The sequence below is a fragment of the Mustela lutreola genome, chromosome 10 (genome assembly GCF_030435805.1).
Source record: "Mustela lutreola isolate mMusLut2 chromosome 10, mMusLut2.pri, whole genome shotgun sequence".
In the NCBI taxonomy this organism is placed as follows: domain Eukaryota; kingdom Metazoa; phylum Chordata; class Mammalia; order Carnivora; family Mustelidae; genus Mustela; species Mustela lutreola.
In genome coordinates, this window is record NC_081299.1 from 99,594,088 (window position 1) to 99,607,097 (window position 13,010).

The 13,010-nt window shown below is 47.1% G+C and overlaps 1 protein-coding gene across 2 annotated transcripts in view; it reads left to right on the forward strand.

Moving 5' to 3' along the window:
- ATP1A1 (ATPase Na+/K+ transporting subunit alpha 1) overlaps nt 1–13,010 on the forward strand; it is a 28,702-nt gene that overhangs the window by 4,547 nt on the left and 11,145 nt on the right. For both annotated transcript variants that reach the window (XM_059135103.1, XM_059135104.1), the window contains exons 2-10: nt 5,773–5,877; nt 6,583–6,642; nt 8,436–8,639; nt 9,689–9,802; nt 10,080–10,214; nt 10,306–10,423; nt 10,880–11,148; nt 11,653–11,851; nt 12,119–12,228. In XM_059135103.1, the coding sequence (XP_058991086.1) occupies nt 5,773–5,877; nt 6,583–6,642; nt 8,436–8,639; nt 9,689–9,802; nt 10,080–10,214; nt 10,306–10,423; nt 10,880–11,148; nt 11,653–11,851; nt 12,119–12,228 (1,314 nt within the window). The remainder of the gene's footprint in view (nt 1–5,772; nt 5,878–6,582; nt 6,643–8,435; nt 8,640–9,688; nt 9,803–10,079; nt 10,215–10,305; nt 10,424–10,879; nt 11,149–11,652; nt 11,852–12,118; nt 12,229–13,010) is intronic.

Genomic DNA, 13,010 nt, shown 5'->3' on the forward strand with positions numbered 1-13,010 from the left:
GGGTGGGTGGGAGGGCTTGCTTTTTCAACCCTCTGTGATGGGAAGGGAGTGTGAACATTTGTGCTACGGTGCCTTCTAGCTGCCCAGGGCTCTCTGCCAGCTAGCAGGCCAGAAGAAGAAACACGAGTGTCAGATCAGATGGGCTCACAGTAATCAGAGTGGCTGCGTTTAGACAGCATGACGCTGGGCAGAATGTTTCCCCATCCCTGCCAGAGCTGTCCAGTTCTGGGTTACTCTGAAAATACATGGCCAGTAAGCGATAATGCGAAGCAAAGAGAATTTGAAAACCCACTGGCTATTTTTAAAAAATTTTTATTTTGTTTATTTTTTTTTACGCTCTCCTTCGTTTCTGTATTTTTGGAAGAGGAGACATAACCAAGTCAGGTTTGAACTTTCTCACGTTGCTATGAATTGAGTGTATGTATGAGAGGAAGTGTATTCTTTGGCTGGAATCTCAGAGAGACTGTTCTTTGCATATGACTCACCTCATTAGTTGTGCTGAAATCTGTTGTCAGGAATCCACAAGAAGTTCTTCACATTTATTTGACTGATGTTTGGGTAGCAAATTCGATCAGCGAGAAGAGAGCCCCCATCCATCCACCCGCCCTGCAGTTTTTCTCTCGGGTTTCATTTGCATCCTGAGCCTTGGGAATTGGGGCCAGTACACCTCATTCCTTACTTCCTTTGTGACTCTACAATGAATTATATCTGAACATTAATTATCTCTGAATCTGGTTTTATCCAAACTCTACTGAGTAACAACTGTTCAGTGTTTTCTAGTAGTGACCCAAAGCCTTGGTTCGTGGTGGCTGGTGCTTTGTCTTTGGGGCTTGTCTTGTTGGGGAGAAAGTGGAGAGTGCCAGTTGTGGGGATCAGTGGGTCTTGGTGTCGGATTTATCTTTCCAGCTGTCATCGTGGCCAGGGCCCTTGGGCACTTTGGGGCGATACCCTTTTCTGTTTTTCTTAACATCTTCCACGTGACCCTTCCGTGGGGCCATATTGGTTTTATTGTTTCAGTTCGGGTGACCTGTGTCTGGAGCCTTGTGCTGCCTTTGTCCTCTTCAGCCTGCCAGCTGGTTTACTTCGTACCCTACGCTTCGTGTACCAACTGAGGAATGATGACTGGGAATTTATTCAGTCCCCTTGGACCGCTGGTGCCAGCTAGTAATCCTTGTCTCTCAAACTGACAGCATCTTTTGAGTAGCACTAGCCAAAGAGTGCTCTGTAAAATGAGAAAAGGGGTGAGGTGGGCAGCGGATAGAAGGAACAGGCAGAAAGTTTTAACTCTTCATAACCCAGTGCCTAATGATGGAGGTTAACTGAGTTAATTAACCCCAGAGAAAAAACAGTCTTGGGTTTTGTTTTGTTTTCTTTTCAATCACTGAAGGAACTAAGAATATTAGAACTAAGAATTTTAAAAGAGGTAAATCTAAGAGTAAATCTAAAGTATATAGATCGTTTAGACATTCTACAATATTTTTTTGATTATGGGTGTACACTGTTGCAGGGCGGGCGGGCCGGCAAGCTCCTTAAGAATTTCCTTAAGAAACTGGGGAGGAAGGTTATGCCTAGTTTGTTTGGGCGACTGAGGGAGCCTGCTGGCTAGAGCTGGAGCTGGGTTCTCCCCCACGCCCAGCTGGGTGGGCTGTAGTCCAAGTATGGGGGTCCTGAGCTGGTCTCCTGAAGGGACCCATTGCTCTGACTTTGCTTCATGACCTTCTCCAGCCTGCTGCATGTTCAGGTGAGTGACGAGGAATATGAAGGCGTGGCGTGGTGGTCCCCTGGGTCACCTCCTGCAGAAGAAGGCAATTCATTCTTTAACTGCCCTAAATGCTGCTCCAGGCACAGAGCAGCTGCAGTATTCAGGCAGTGTGTGTCCTCCCTCAACCCCAGCCACGGCCACCTCGGAGCCCTGGGTCCCCAGCTAGAAAATTCCTTGCACGTAAACTTAAACCACTTAGTCATTTAGGCACAACTGGGGGTTGTAATGAACTGGGCTTGATCATTTCTGATACTTTAAGTTTTAACTGATGAGATTTTTAAAAATACCCCGAATGGGTTGTTTTTTTAAGGTTGAAAGGGGTTTTCATAGGAGGTGAGGAATGGCAGTAATTTATATGTTAATTAAAACCCAGTTCTGTAATAACCATGGTCCTGTGCTTGCAGAGTACCTCTAAGTACACCGTTGTGTTTGAGCATGATTTAATCATGCACGATCCTGGGAAGATGGGAAGAGCCCATGCCCCCCCCTTCCCCCCCACGTGAAGGAAGGCATAGCGCCCCTTCTGGCCCCTCTTGCTGGTCGAAAGCTTTATTAGTTTGTGTGTAGGCTTGGGTTTTAGGTGTTTTGTTTTCAGGCTTGACAGCAGCCCCTTGATGAATCAGACGGTCAGAATGCCTTCTAGACTCTTCAGTCATCACACCAAATGTTACTGCCCTCCGGAGGGACAGGCAGCTGAGGCTGACTGTTGAGGGTCCCGAAGCCATCCAGGATGGCGGGGGGGGGGGGGGGGGACGACTTACCTCAACCATGACAGCCATGCCAGCTAAAAGGGCATGGATGTCCAGAGCTTCCCAGTAGCCCGGAGGCAGCTTCAGCAGTTCTAGAAGTCTGAAGCTCTTGGAACTCCCTGCTGCCCCCAGGGCCATCTTTTGCTGTGGTAGGACGGGTCCCCTCTTTAGGCTTTTTGTTACTGACAGAGACAAAGGAGCACATCTAGGGGGTGGTCCGTGTTTTTACATGAGTGAACCTCATTACTTGTGTTCACCTTGGTTTCTCTTGTCGGGAGTTTTCTCTTCCCATGTCCTGGGTACCTTTTCCCACTGCCCAGATCCAACAGTAGCAGAAGTCCTTAGGGCATCTTTGGGAGAATGGAATCCCTGGGAAGCACAGGATGAAGTAAGGACCCATTTTCAGCCGTGTCACACTGGGCACGCCCCTGCCCTCCTTGTGACCTCCCGCTTCCTAAATTAGCAATGGAAAAACACACACACACAAACCAGAACCTAACTCACTTCATCATTTTTTCACTAGTCAGTGTCCCATTGATGTGGGGCCTCATGGGAACCTTGAGCTTCCCATTGTATCCTCCCTCAGAGACCTTGGGGTGTGTGTGTGGGGGGGGTGCCATTGCAGGGAGCATGGTGGGTGTAGGAGAAGTGATCTGAGTTTTTTAATTGAAGAAGTAAGAATGTGTGCCCACTGCTCAGAACCTGCAGGAAAGGCTCTTGTAGTCAATTGGGGAAACCATGTTTCTCTCATTTTTCCCAAATGTTTTTAAAGGAAATAATAAAGAAAATGCTGTCTCACCCAGTTTTTAGCATTGTTCCCCATCCTACCCTACAATCCCTCTACCCCAAACACATAAACACACATATTTTTCTGCTTCAAATCCATGATAATTGAGTCTTAATGGAGACTTAAGAAATAATTCGTTTCTGTCACAATAAGCGGATATTAACTCATTGTTTTACTTGTAGGGAAGAACTGAATTGTAAATGACGTCTGGTCTTCTGGACAAACATTGCCCATTGAGAAAATCAAGATCTTAAAGGAGGAGAAATTCCACATATTAATACTTGCCATGTCTCTCTCACAGATGTCCTCATTTAAAACTCGGCCTTATATAGCATGAATTGATGAGGGAGGATGCGAGCTATTAGGAAGTCAAACTCCCAGCCAACTTAACCACTGATAACGGAGTCTGCAGGCAGGATCCTTTTCTGTAAACGGGGATACAACTTTGGAACCTGTCCAGGGCCTCTCGCTCTTAATCATTCTCTCCCCCTTTTTTGGAGTGGAAAATACTGAAAGTCTGAGCATCAAGCATATAGGGGGTGAGGCAGAGGGATTTTTTAAATCTGGTTTTCACATATTTAAATTGAACTTGAATTAATGATATCTTGCTTAAAAGAGAAATTGTGAACTCTGTTTTAAAAGTCAATACAAACTGACCACATAGTCTTTTAGAGATTCCCTAGTCAATGCCTTTAAAACGATTTTTAAGTGATGTGCTTTCCCATTAAATACGGGAAAGAAATCCACTTCAGGCTGTGGTTCTTGTCTGGTGGAAGCCCTGTCCTTTCTTTCTGTTTTATTTGTGTGTTTGCTTTCAGTGTGTGATTATTTTCCATTTTAACACTGGCACGGAGGGCTCTCTGCAAAGAGGCACTTACAAATGTGGTTGCTCCACAGTGGAGAGAATTTCAAGAATGTTGACTATCTTTAGACCTGCTTCATTCTTAACAGATAAGATAGAAACAAAAGAACTCCACTCTGGTGGGAGAAGTTAGTCAACGAACACTGCAGAAGGAACCACAGGAGTTGAACAGCATGAATAATAAAAATGTCTCTGCTTGTGGGCCGCACCAACTCATTTGGGGCAGGATTTCTTTTTAGAGTCTTAAGAGAGGTTGTTTTCCAAAGTCAAGTGAGTGTTGTATTTTATTTGCAGCCGTCTTGGCTGTGACTGAGATACACCTGTGTCCTTTTTGTTGTTGTTTTCTTTTTTTTTTTTTTTTATAAGCACAGTAAAATTTTGATCTGGACACAGGTTCTCAATTAATTGCTTTCATAGCTAGCAGTGTACTTCTGCTAGTTGGAAGTGAGTAAGGGAGAGCTATAAGATAATGCAGCAGTAGCACGACAGAGCATCCATTTTAAGAAAAATGATGCTCTCTCCTTCCCCTGCTCCCTCTAAGGTGACAGTTACGGGAGGCAGTTTGTGGAGTGGGGGTGTCTGGAGAGAAGGCCTCTTCTGGGCTGACCAAGCTCTGAAGCACCAAGTTCAGGCTTTGTCTAGATAAGCTCCAGCATTTTAAACGGAGTGGGGGGAGGGGTATGTGGAACACTCTAAATTTAAACTATAGAATCACCATTTTCTCTAAAAATTGTTCCAGTTTTCACGAGGGCGTAGGTGGATCCTGTGAATTGTGTGATAATGCACATGCTTTCCTCCACCCTGCTTATGTCAAAACATTTCCAGGGACTTTTCCTTTGGGGGCTTTATTTTCAGGATGTAGACTGGGGAGAGGACTTTTTTTCTCTCTCTCTCTCTCTTTTTTTTATTTAAATAACTTTAAGTATTCTTAGGCTAACTTCTTTTTATATATATAAGAAAAGATGAACAGGTCACTATTCTTATGTAAGGCCTAAAATAATTAAATTGGATCTTTAATGGCTTCTTGGCAAAGCTGAGAATTTAAACATAATGATAAAAGTGACTTGCATCTAAGGGTTTTGTTTAATTGGTTCTCCCAGAAAACGCTACGTGGAGGTAGGCACAGTGATTCTCTCCATGCTGGGGAGGAAAAAGCAGAAGCCTGAGAGTCAGGGACTCACCCGAGGATAGAGAGCAGGAGTCTACCTTGAACTTGGCTGGTTCAGAACGCAGAGGCATCAGCACCCCAGTTACTAATGTCAAGATGGTTACATTCTTTCAGTGGGGTGGATGGAAGGGGGAGGTGCAGAGATTTCGGCTGCACCACCCTCTCCCTGTTCACCACAAATGGAAGTACCTGGCGGGACCCTTCTGTTGGCTCCCGTGACTTCTCCCCTGGTCTTAATGCCCTTGGGCGCAGACGGTGTGTCGTGCATGCGCAGTACTTAAATCGTAGTCGCTCTTGTTTAGTTTGTGGTTTGTGCACCTACATTCCCGTGCGTTTCCACGAGTACTGTCTTGTTGGCCGTCCTAAAACCTGTTGAAATCCCCTGCTCCAGAATCTCCCGTGTGTTCATCATACACAGCCTCACCTCTCCCACATCTCCTGTAGGTCGGACGTGATAAATATGAACCCGCAGCCGTTTCAGAGCATGGCGACAAGAAGAAGGCCAAGAAAGAGCGGGATATGGATGAACTGAAGAAAGAAGTTTCTATGGTGAGTATTAGGAGGCAGGTTGCTTTCTGTTTTCCTTGTAAGTTAATTGAATCCTATCTGTTGGGTGTTCGATATCAAACCCCCCCCCCCCCCCACCGCCCCCTGAATCCTTCAGTCAGAGGCTTTATTTGAAAAGTGAAGCCATTACTGTGGTTGTTTCTACAGACCTTACCAAGCCATAGAGGTCAATATGGAAAATTTTCACTTTCCAGGCTGTTGGAGCATTGGGAAGGTTATCCACCGCCCTGGCATAACCAAAGGTCCACAGAAGGAACTGTGGTTGATATCAGGGGGGCCTCCACTTTTCTCTGTTTCTGGATGATAGCAGATAGAGGGGAGACCTCGAGCCCCTCCAGCTTGTGGAGGCTTCCGCCGACACAGCCTGTCTAGAACATGCTGGTCATCCGAGAAGGCCGGCGAGGTTTCCGTCCAGTGCCGAGACTCTTGGGCCTTCCTGAAGCCGAGGAGGGTCGCAGGGGGCTTGTCCCACAGCTTCCACCATCCTCCAAGGTGGGCTCTCAGCACGGGGCTGTGCGGCTGCTGAGCCACTGGGATCGGTGAGAGGTCTCCCGCATTGCAAGGGAAGGAAAGCCTGTTAGCTGAGCTGAGTCAGTACCTGCCAGGAGTGACATTAATGCTTTCCTCCGACCTTTTTTTTTTTTCGTGGAACAGTGTTTAATTCTTTCATTTTCTGTTTCCCCTTAGGATGACCATAAACTTAGCCTTGACGAACTTCATCGCAAATACGGAACAGACCTGAGTCGAGTATGTTGTCCTGTCTCGCTTTTATGGGATCATTCCCTGGGGCCTCTCTCCCATGTCACAGACCTAAGCCTGGAGCCTCTGGGAGGAGGAGGGCAACAGGCGCCCTCTGAGTATCCCTTGTGCCTCAGGTGAAGCTCCGGCTTTTGGATTCTTCTTTAGTATTTTCTTGGCTCCTGACACTTTGAAAGTGGACATTATTGTCCCCGTTTTATAACAGGTGAGATCTAACCAGGGGAAGCATCTGGATTTGAAATGGAGTGGCTCCACAGCGGCGCTCCTTCCCTGACCTTTCGATTACAGATCTTTGTCTCTGTTCTTCCGCGTTCGTGACATGAAGTTGAATGTTTGAGTGAGATGAATCTTCAGCACTTCAGTTTTTGCACTTTTGCCATCTAGCTCCATTGCTCCAGAACCTTGGTTATTCTAGTATTCATCCAAAACTTGTCTTTTTACCCCATTGAAAGTAATCTTTCCGCAAAGCCTGTGTTGGGGGTCCTTGTTACCTGGTATTAAATTTGCCGCACGAATGACATAAAAGTAAACAGTCAGGGAAGGGTGCAGTTTGTTATTTCTGTGCAAAATGTAAAATCTCTGGGGACTCACATGGGTGCCAGCCACCGTGCCCCCATTATTTCAACACATCCTCAAGAAGTTGTCAGCGGCGCTGCTGGCATGGGTGTCGTGCGCTCGGAGGGGAGGCCTGACTCCCAGACAGAGCTGCTGCTCACTGTTGGGCGGCTGAGCACGTGTTCTCCCTTGTAGTGACGCCTGGGAAGGGGGCCTCAGGAGAGTGAGGGTAGCCCCGACCTCCGTGCCCGGCATGCACGGAGCGCTTGGATGGTGGGTGTCCGTTACTCTGCCCTGGGGTTCCACCAGGAACTTGAGGGAGGGTCCCAGCCAAGTCTCACTTTCTCTTAACTGCCTGGCTTTCATCTCCCTGTTCTTCATACTCCCTAGGTAACTCCCAATATTTAAAATATCATGAATATGAATTCTTTATTAATAGATACTTTGGGCAGACATAGGTTTTGTCTTCTCCCCCCCCCCACCCCACCCCACTTGGGTATTTTGATAATACGAAAGTAATCGCATTTTCTTCCCCTTGTCATAGGAGCCTTGTATCTACTGTGTGCCATCCACGTATCTTGGTTTTAAGGCCCATTTAGAGCAGCACGAGGCTTTAGTACAGTGAGATTTTTTTCAGTGAATACTTTGAAGCTGGCAGGTTCCTGGGGGTGGGCTGGAATGTGCACCTGTGTGAACCCTCCCAGCCAGACGTCCTTGTAGTTACCATTCACAGGATAGACTTCTATACTGAAAACTTAGCTACTAAACCATTCACAGGTTGGATTCCTACAGAGAAGGTTTTTCTCTTTTTTTGATGCTTACAGAGGGTTTCTTTCTTCCCGTCCCTGACAGATTGAGTATGCAAAAGAACTCAAAGCTCTTAATTTGCAAAACTGAATCAATGAGTTAACACTGCTGTATCTTTTTGGTAAAAATACCATTTGGCCTGTGTCCCTTACCTAACTTAGATCAGACTGAATGCAGATCTATCCATGGATCAATGTAAAACGAGTCTGGGTATTGTAGGATCTTCAGGAAGTTTGGACAGCTGTGTGCCTGGACCAGGAGAGGGTCCTTATCAAAACTTGCCAGGTTTTTAGGTTCTCTAGCTTGGGGGGTTTTGTTTCTTCCCAAACCCACTACTGGGGCTCTCAAGCTACCAGGTAGATAAATGCGCTTGTACGTTCTGGGGCAGTGTGTCTAACTTCCATTCCTCTGCTTCTCAGGGCTTGACAACTGCTCGAGCTGCAGAGATCCTGGCTCGAGATGGCCCCAATGCTCTCACCCCACCTCCCACCACTCCCGAATGGGTCAAGTTCTGTCGGCAGCTCTTTGGGGGTTTCTCGATGTTACTGTGGATTGGAGCAATTCTTTGTTTCTTAGCTTACGGCATCCTGGCTGCCACGGAAGAGGAACCTCAAAATGATAACGTGAGTTCTGTAGCTCCTCATTTAGATTACCAAGTGCGCATGAGGTATCCTTCTCCTCCTTGCCACTCCCTTGTTTTCCACTGGTTACCACTGGTTAGCTGATCATCTTAAACAGGAGGGAGAGGGCCACCTGGGTGGCTCAGTTGGTTGAGCATCCACCCGACCCCTGATTTTCACTTAAGTCATGATCTCAGGGCCATGAGATCATGTACTGGGCTCCATGTTCAGCAAGGAGTCTGCTTAGGATTCTCTCCCTCTCTCACAGAAGTCTTTAGAAGCAAACAAACACGAGGGAAAGCAGTGTTAGCAACTATGGCCTTCAAGGCCCATCCATTCTTTCTTCTTCGTTTCCAGTTTGTCTCTCCATCTCCCACTTCTAGATGCTCTTCCAAGCTGGACATTACTGCACATGTGGCTGCAGTGAACAGACAGCTCTCTGCAGGTCTTGGCCCAGGGCCAGCTGCCATGCACACCACAGAGCACGGCTTTTATTGTTGGCCCGTAACGCACATCCTGAAGCATTTGGTAGCCCCTCTTCAGATGTCACAAGTTGTTTTGAAAAGATCTTTATTTTATTTTATTTATATTAGTTCTTTTTTCTTTTTTTTACTTGTTTATTTATTTGACAGAGATCACAAGTAGGCAGAGAGGCAAGCAGGTGAGGGCGGGTGCAGGCTCCCTGCTGAGCAGAGAGCCGGACGCTGGACTTGATCCAGGACCCTGAGATCATGACCTGAGCCGAAGGCAGAGGCTTAACCTACTGAGCCACCCAGGCACCTCAAAAGATCTTTATTTTAATAAGGTGGGAGAAACTGGTACAGGTAGAACATTTCAAAAGTCAGTCAAGGTGTCATAACCAAGTGTCTCTGGGACCCCCGTTTCTGACCTGCCTGTACTCAGTCTCTAGGAAGATAAATCTGAAGACACGAGCTCTGTATTTGTTTCTGAAGCCTTGGCCTGTTCAAAATTTGGTTTTTATTTGGCCAAAAGTGAATGGTCCCAGCTCCTTCCTACAAGCCTGCGGCTCTAACTTGTTTGTTCCCTTCCAGCTTTATCTTGGTGTGGTACTATCAGCTGTCGTCATCATAACTGGTTGTTTCTCCTACTATCAAGAAGCTAAAAGTTCCAAGATCATGGAATCCTTCAAAAACATGGTCCCCCAGGTACCGATTGCTTTGCCCTCTCCATTGAGACCCCTGGGGATGAGAGCTAGTGTGGAGCTAAGGTTTCTGAGCTGATGGGAACAGGAGGGCCACCTTGCAGATAACCCAACAAGCTTTTGTAACTTGTATAAATAGATCAATAATCTCCTTGTCGTGTACTTGTATAATTCATATTAGAGATCCCTTTGGAGTTTGGCTTTCTTGTTTCAACACTGTCCAGCCCTTGTTGGCAGCCTCTTTTCTCGGATTGAATAGTGTAAACTGTTCTCTCCCAAAGCAAGCCCTGGTGATTCGAAATGGTGAAAAAATGAGCATTAACGCGGAGGAAGTTGTAGTTGGGGATCTGGTGGAAGTGAAAGGAGGGGACCGAATTCCTGCTGACCTCAGAATCATCTCTGCCAACGGCTGCAAGGTGGGTTCAGCGGGGTCCCCAGGGCTCAGGTGGAGTGCGCAGGGCGGCCCAGCGTGTGTTCACACAGCCCTCTTACTTGTCTCACGGACAGGTGGACAACTCCTCACTCACTGGTGAATCAGAGCCCCAGACTAGGTCTCCAGACTTCACAAATGAAAACCCCCTGGAAACGAGGAACATTGCCTTCTTTTCAACCAACTGTGTGGAAGGTAGACAGACCATTTTAAGGCGCTGTTGTGTTCGCAGCGTGCTGTTTATCTTGGGCATTAATAACAACAACAAAAACCAGAAACGCAATTCCTGTTCTGGTTTTGTTGGCCTCTTGTCTGACTGCTGTGGTGAAGCACAGCAGATGCGGTTCAGTCATTGGCAGGAAGGCTCTGGAAGCCTGGGGGCTGGTTGGCCGGCTGTCCTCCCCCCCCACCTCCCACATGCCTCTACGGTTGGGCGTGCTAACCTGGCAGTGGCCTTGGGAGCTGCTGTCCTGCTCCTGGATATAATGCCCTTCGCCAGAGTCTCCGTGGTGTGAAACTGCATCAACCCACCAAAGAGCTGGCCCTTGGAAACGTGTAGTTTTGTCTCTTTTAACTGCGACAGGTAATCGTCCAAAAGCTGTGGCTTCTGTGATGAGACATGGTACAATTCCCCCTCCCTCCTTTTTTAAGGCACCGCGCGTGGCATTGTCGTGTACACCGGGGATCGCACGGTGATGGGAAGAATCGCCACACTTGCTTCCGGGCTGGAAGGAGGACAGACTCCCATTGCCGCGGAAATCGAGCATTTTATCCACATCATCACGGGTGTGGCCGTGTTCCTAGGGGTGTCCTTCTTCATCCTTTCTCTAATCCTTGAGTACACCTGGCTCGAGGCCGTCATCTTTCTCATCGGCATCATCGTAGCCAACGTGCCCGAAGGTCTGCTGGCCACTGTCACGGTAAGCAGCTCAGGGAGGTGAGCAGCTCAGGGAAAACCGCGCACCCTCTTGCATCAGCTGACACCTGAGAACCGCCCCCTCCCCCCAAGCGGCCGCCGATTCGGGGTTGATCACCGCGCGCTTGTGCGTGGTAGGCTTACATAGCAGGGAGGCGTGGGGTGTTTCTTACATGGAAGATAGTAACCCCAAAGCCTAAATAGGTCTAAATCTTGATCTTACTCGATCACATGATCCACAGCAGTATAACAAAGGAGGACAATTAGGGGGGTGAGCAGGGGCACTACAATTCCGTAAATCCTGGCTATTTTCACTTTTCTTAATCTGTTGCTTTATGGGAAGAGGGGAGCCCTCTATACATGTTCCCATTATTATTCAGACTTCAGAGGATGGCCAGAGAGGTTTAATTTTACACCAGCATCTTCCATATTAGGAAGTACCCACAGTTTCTATAGAATTCCATTCTTGTTGAGATTGAAATAATCTGGTTCCTAATGGTTTTTTTAGGTATGTCTGACCCTTACTGCCAAACGCATGGCAAGGAAAAACTGCTTAGTGAAGAACTTAGAAGCCGTGGAGACCTTGGGGTCCACATCTACCATCTGCTCGGATAAAACTGGAACTCTGACTCAGAACCGGATGACAGTGGCCCACATGTGGTTCGACAATCAAATCCATGAAGCCGACACGACAGAGAATCAGAGTGGTAAGTAAGGCCCAGGCCCACCCCACACCATAGCCTCACTTCATGTGGCTTTTTTTTTTTTCTTTTTTTTTTTAAGTTCTTGTTTTTGTTTTTTATCATTTGGTAAGGAGTTAAGGGAATGGGTTTGAGATTTCTCTTGACTTTGCCCTGAAACCTGACTAGTTTCATTAGTTGGGAAATGAGATGAAACATTTACCTTTTTATGGGATGTTAACACAAAGGTAATGCATTATTTTTCTTTTTGTTTTTTTTTCCTGCCCCGGCCAGGTGTCTCATTTGACAAGAGTTCAGCCACCTGGCTCGCTTTGTCCAGAATTGCGGGTCTCTGTAACAGGGCGGTGTTTCAGGCAAACCAGGAAAATCTACCTATCCTTAAGGTATGCTCAGGAGTTCCTGTTTACTGTTAGGCCACCGTGTGGGAGTGTAGGTACCCCACAAGAACCACCACCTGGGTGTTTCCTTCAGAAAGCATGTGCCCTCTGGGTTCTGTAAGGGGATTGCTCCTCATGGGACACCCTCCTTGTGAAGTGTTGTCTGGGGATCCCAAAGCCCTGAGGGTTACCTTCAGTCTGCAGAGGTTCAAGAAGAGGGACTCTGCTCTAAGAACTGATCAGAAGTGGGAAGCAGTCTTTACTGTGAGAAACCGAATGAGTAAAACCCAGTTTTGCCACTCTGAGTATGATATCTGCTAACCTAGAGACAGTGAGGGCTGCTTTTGTGACTCGATAATCGTATTTGCATATTAGGATACAGTAGATTCCAGTAAATCCCTTAAGCCATTTATTTTCTTAAAATAGCCCAGCTATTTCTCTTATCTTATTTGTTCTCCGCTTGCTTACTAATGATGCAAAAATAAGCTCAGGCTCATGGAATTCATGTGAAATGCGAAATGACTGAGGTTTCACTGTGCTGCCTGTGGAGACAATCTTGGAAAGGTCATAGCTGCACAGGGTTGTTGAGGCTGCGGAAGATGTGTGAGGAGGCCCTCTGGGCTCCTGTTCTCAGCAGGGCTGCTGGGGGTGGTTCTGGGTAGAGACCAGGCTGTCCGAGAGCAGGCAGGCGTACTTAGATGGAACTGAGAGGGCTTCTCCTTAGGAAGATGGGACCCCTGTATCCTTTGAAGGAGGCATTCTTGGCATTGAATTAATGTTGATTAGAG